The sequence below is a fragment of the Salvia splendens genome, chromosome 17 (genome assembly GCF_004379255.2).
Source record: "Salvia splendens isolate huo1 chromosome 17, SspV2, whole genome shotgun sequence".
NCBI classification, from domain to species: Eukaryota; Viridiplantae; Streptophyta; class Magnoliopsida; order Lamiales; family Lamiaceae; genus Salvia; species Salvia splendens.
Window position 1 is genome coordinate 25,901,057 of NC_056048.1, and position 6,176 is coordinate 25,907,232.

At 43.6% G+C, this 6,176-nt stretch overlaps 1 protein-coding gene across 1 annotated transcript; it reads right to left on the reverse strand.

Moving 5' to 3' along the window:
• Positions 1-3,018: 3,018 nt before the first annotated feature.
• LOC121773680 (putative pentatricopeptide repeat-containing protein At1g12700, mitochondrial) lies at positions 3,019-4,907 on the reverse strand. The gene has a single exon (XM_042170586.1). It carries the CDS (start codon positions 4,844-4,846, stop codon positions 3,317-3,319), a length of 1,530 nt encoding a protein of 509 aa, XP_042026520.1. The 5' UTR covers positions 4,847-4,907; the 3' UTR covers positions 3,019-3,316.
• Positions 4,908-6,176: the final 1,269 nt, after the last annotated feature.

A 6,176-nucleotide genomic window follows, 5' to 3' on the forward strand; every position in this document is an offset into this window, starting at 1 on the left:
AATTGCTTTAAGAGCATCTTCAGTGGCGGACATCCCACTAGGACATCCCAAAAACACCTCCTGCCACGTCACTAGGACTTCCCATTCCACTGCCACGTCACTAGGACATCCCCTCCTATGTCCGCCCTTCCCACTAGGACATCCCGCAATAAAAAAAATCACAATAATTTAATTACGTAAAAACGGAAATATAATTTTGACCCGGAATACGGGAAAGCAAAATACAGGCAAAAATACATATTCATAAAACATAAAAAAAACATAGTTAGAAAAAAAGCAAAATACATAGTCATTCAAAAAAAGAAAAATACATAATCCAACATCCCCGGCTCACTCCGCGCTGTCCTCGTCGCCCGTGCCGCCCCCGTCGTCCCCTCCGCTAATCTCTGCGCCATCATCTCCAATGGGGGCATCCCCAAATCGCGCCGACATCCATCGATGACATCCTTCAGCATCCTCTTGTACAGCGGATCGGTCGTACTATGCCACCTATGCATGGTCCGGACCAAGCTTGTCGTTAACTGCGCGCGGGCGAGACGGTCGATATCTTTTTGGGGAGCAGGGGCCTCCGATTCAACCTCGAACGACCCGCTACCGCTGCTGGTTCCCCTAGCCCTCCGTTGCGCAGCATTTTGCCCAACCGGGCGACATAGACGGCGACGGCGAGAGTCTGATTGCGGTAGCGGGGACACTTCGTCGGCTTCCGAGAGCTCGTGCGAACCAGCACTGCTGCTGTATTCACCGGAAGCGTTGATCTTCGTCCGCTTCGCCCAGCCCGATTCGACTCCCCCACAAAACTTTGGGGAATCCTTCACCACGAGAAAGGCCTCCCACTGGTCGAATTGTTTGAATTTCAAGGCTCTGTCAGGGTACTAAGCAAAGGCACGGTTCCGGATATCCTCCTCGGACATACCGCTGCTTGCCTGGCGGAGGTTGTTTTGGTAGAGGCCAGCAAATCGACTAAGCTTAGGCCTCAACCGCTCCCACTGTTTCCGGCACTGTTCGGGAAGGCGACGCTTCGCCCAGCCGGTTTGTGTGTGTGGTAGGCTTCAGCGATCCGATGCCACAATCTGTCAATATGCTGGTTGGCACCGACATAGGGATCCTCGACAATTGCAACCCAAGCCTTCGCAAGCGCGACGTTTTCCCACTGGCTCCAGATCGTCCTCTTTCCCATCTCCTCCTCATCCTCCTCCTCTGCCACCGTTCGTGAGGAAGACCCTGGGGCTTTCCCCTTGCCCTTGCCACGTCCCTTCCCCCTGCCCCCGCTCATATCATCGGGCGTCTGCCTGACTGGAGATATCCCCAACTCCTCAAAAGAGAAAGTGTCTATGCCGGTGAACTGAGTATCCGGAACATAAGTGGAAGGGGTATCAATAGACTGCGTATCCACAACCGGCCGATAGACATCGTCCGCTAGTGGTTCAGGGCCCCTGCCACCCCCTCCCACATGCATCATCCCCGGCATTATCCCCGCCATCATCCCCGGCATCATCCCACCCATCTGTCCCATCATATTTGGGGTCATGCCCCCCATCCCCATCCCCGGCATCATCATATTTGGGGTCATGCCCCCCATCCCGGCTGCCCTGGGCATCATACCACCCATACCACCCATCTGTCCCATCCAATTGTACATATAAAGGGGACATCATCCCACCCATTCCACTCATCTGTCCCATTCCCGGTACCGTTGTCGCATTTCCACTGACGTTTCCCTCCAGGTCGATGGGAAACGCCGGAGTCTGCGACTCGCTCGTGGCCGGGGAGTTCCTATCATTCTCCATTAAAAGTAGAAATGAAATTTGTAGTAAAAGAAGAGAGAAACTTGTTAACAACAAGTGGTGCAAATGAAATGAAGTTCAACGAGTCGTATATATAGAGTTAAAAAAAATAAAAAAAATTTCGGACATCCGAGCGGGACGTCCGACCCTTGCCACAGTGGCGGACGTCCGCCCGCCCGTCGCAGGGACGTCCGAGGACACCCGACGTCCTCACGGGACGTCCGTATCCGACCCTAAACGCCACAATGGCGGACGTCCGGGTCGCCCTTCGCGACGTCCGACCGGATGTCCGACCGGACGTCCGCCATTGGAGATGCTCTTAGATTTCATGTTTTCAAAGATACGGCCTTTTGAATAAAGAAAAGAGAAATATGTTATTCATAAAAAAAAATAAAAATAAAAATATGTCCTTTTAATTTACTCCCTCAATCCTATAAAGTTTATCTCATTTTACCATTTTCGTCAATCGGAATCTAACCAAAAAATCGACATTAAATACACCCCTCAATCTACTCAATATGGAGAATAGAGTGGGGAGTAAAAATTCATTTTCCCTTATTCCACTACACACCTCATTTTAATATAAAATCAAATAATTTCTTAAAATTCGTACCGAATCAAACTGGGACAAACTTTGTAGGACGGAGGGAGCATGACTTATGAATCTTGGTCTTCTCTTGAAACAAAGTTAATCAGGGATAATCTTGGACCCAATTCAATCTCGGGAAACGTCAAGTCAAGTCAAGTAAATCTTAACTACTGCAGTAATTCTCAAGCTAATTAATCTCGAGCAATACAAGTACAAGTTCATCCCGAGCAGTGCTACTGCACCAATAACTAATTTATATACTCCATCCATTCACAAATAAATGTCTTATTTTGCTATAATTACATATTTCACTAAAATGTATACATATTCCACTTAATTACTTCATTCACATCTGATTATAAAATTAGTATATAAAAATAACATATTCTACTGCTAATATTTTTTCATCCACAATCATTTGTATTTCTTAAAATCAGTGCTGATCTTATCCCAAATGGGGCAATTAATGACAAGTAGAGTTTGTATTTATTTCCATGGGCTGTGGTAAAACTGTTACTGGCCGGACTAGCCCAATTTAGGATGTATACAGACATACAGTAAACCCAAGTCCAACAGACTCTTTTTGAGTCAGGTCAGCTTAAATTTCCTTCCAGAATGGTTCGACTCATCTCAAGTACACGTGTCTTGTAATGTCTGAGTTATAAGTTGCAGTTTTATAAGCCAAATTATGAGTGCCTGTGTACATGCGTAGCTTCACCAAAGCACATACCAAAATGAAAGATGGAAACAAATTTTGAAACAATAGAAGTAGTTTCTGCATCTAATTACTCATTCTATCTGCACATATTTATGTACATTGGCACATATCAAGCAGTTAGTTTCAATCTGTAGATAAATTGTTCTCAGCAAAACTTCGACCAGAAACTTCTCTGTATCCCCCCCCCCATCCAGTCCACTCATTTTTCTCCATTTCTCGAAGATACTAGAGTATCGCCTCCTCCTCTGCCAATCCCTTTTCACAACGCGAGCCACTAATAATCTCATACAGCTGAGCACTGGGTTGCAAACCTTTGGAAGGAAGTTCATTAAAAATACCTCTTGCAAGGTCATGTCTTCCTTCTTTACACAAGCCACAGATAAGGATATCATACGTGATTATATTAGGTGTAACTCCCCGTTCTTCCATCGCACGCACTAATGAAATTGCATCATCAATTCGATTAGCCTTGCACAAGCCAGCCAGCAAGATACTATATGTAAAAATATCCGGATGAACTCCCTGAGCTTCCATATCACTGAAGAGCTTCCACCCATCCGAAAACCTGTCTTCACGCAACAACTCCTTTATCATAGAGCTATAATGACCACTCGTATTCTGTAGACCTTTCCCAGGGACTTCCAGAAAGTCACACTTAGCTTCATCTATGTTTCCGTTCTTGCAATACCCGTTGATCAAACTACCATAGCTAAACACATTATTAGGCTTAATACCCTTTTCCGCGAGAGAATCAATTAACTCCCTCGCTTTATCCATTTTCCCGTGAGAGCAGTATCCATCTATCAAGGCATTATAAGTGTAGACATCAGGACTAACATTTTGTTGCACCATAATTTCCACAAGATCATCCGCCTCTTCCACCCTACCATTCTTGCAAAGCATGTTCACCAATACAGTAAAAGTGATCAAGTTAATAAAAACCTTCTTATCAAACATTTCACGTAGCAAAACTCGCACATCCTCCCATCTACCGGCACAACACATCGCATGAACAACCGAGGTATACGTGACAGTAGTTGGCAAAATACCCCGTTCAACCATTCTACGCAGTACCAGTATCGCATCCTCAACCATCCCACCCCTGCGTAAACTATTGACGAGAGTGTTATACGCATAATGGCTACCAATGTAACCCTTTTCAGCCAAAAGATCAATATAATTACACGATGTCACAGTGTGCCCTGCTTTGCATAGCCCATGAACAAAGAAAATAACTTCACAAGGCTCAAAGAGTTTATTATCTAACAGCTTGTTGAAGAGCTTCTCTGCCTCAATAGCCTTATCATCTAAAAAAAGCCCCTTGATGAGAGTGGTGAAAATCGCGGCATCGGGTTCGTATCCGAGCTTGAAGAAGCTGCCCAATATAGAAAACCCCAAATCCACCCGATTTAAAAGGCAATAACAATGCATAATGATGCCGAATGTGTACTCATTTACAGGGAGACCTGATTGACGCATTTCGTCGAACATTGAGAGGGCAACGGAGTGGTGCTCCATATTGACAACAGTTGTCAACAATTTGTTGTATACAGAAATTGCAGGCTGTGGTCTGATCCGAGACATTTCACGAAACAAGAAATTGGCAAATTGGATGTCGTTTATAGAGCTGAAATCTATTCTGAGCATAGATGAAAAGGGCTTCCTACTTTCATAGAGGGACTTTGAACAGCAGAGAGTGATTGAGTGAGGAACAGTACCGAATCGAGCAGCAATTCTTCTGAGAATCAGCGACATTGCAGAAACCCTGATGCTGGTTAGCAGGATTTTGGATGATTTATGAGTAATTTGATAAAGAAATTGAGAAATTGAATCTCCTATTTCATAGCGGACCGGCTCGCATATTCCCGGCGCTGGCCGGTCAGCTCGCCGAACCATTGCAGACTCCCGATCGGCCAGCTCAAATTTTTTAAAATTTTTTTGAAACACTATATATACGCGATCTGTATGTCTATATTTCGATCTCAACTTTGAACCAGAAATCGATCATAAGAAGAGGCTGAAGACGAAGAGTCGCGTCTCTTCATTTTCAAATTATTGCAAATTAGTCCTTCAACTTTCGGAAATTACGACCCCAGCCAGGGGTTGCCGCCCCTTGGACCCGGCTACTCGAAGGCGCTGCCCCCGAACCCCCGTCTAATTAGAACGAATTCAAATAAGTGTACACTCCGCACTTCCAACTTATTTGATGTCTCATTATGATCATATTGATCAATCAAGTTAATCCAATTACACTAAAATATCCAACAATTTTCATGTCATTTTCATTCGCACCACTTGTTTTAATGTACGCATGTATTATCATGCACAACATGATTGTCGAAGGTGAAGGTGTACAACTGACTAGTTGACCCAATGACGATGCTAATGAAGCCGGCCCAAGCCACGGCGTGGCCGCCCCAACGTACGAAGGGGGTACCTCACGATGAAGTCGGCCGCCTCAAGGCACATGCCGACATGCGCCAAGTGGACGCAGAGGACTGCAAGTCGTTAGATTTTTTTTAAATTAATGTAATTTTTTTAATTAATGTACTTTTTTAATTTAGATATTATTATTGAATTTTCTAGTATATGTGTCGTAAATTTAATTCCATATTTTGTGTGATTGTTAATTATTTTTTTTATAATTTTGTTTATTGTGGCTAGGCTATGGCTGGCCTATTGCTTGTCCAGTTGCTTGTCCTGATGATGTGGCAGGAGGAGTTTTTAATGCTGATGATGTGGCAGGTGGAGTTTGTGGCTAGGCTATGACTGTGCTATGGCTGGGCTATCTCTATGAGAGATGCTCTTAGGTTTAGCATTTGAAAAGAACGCTTAACAGTTCTAAAAGTAATTAAAAATATTTCTCTTTCTTGTAGTATAAAATTTATTTTTAGTTTTCATTTAATTTAAGAATTTTGTCATATAAAAAAATTACTATAGATTTATTTATTTTTCATGAAATAATAATTTTTTAACGGACAAAGTTGCAAAACACCCATTATATAGTTATTAATTAGAGTGAACTATAAAAATGGTCTCTGGACTATGGATTTATCTCGCTCATAGTCCATGGACTTTAAAAATA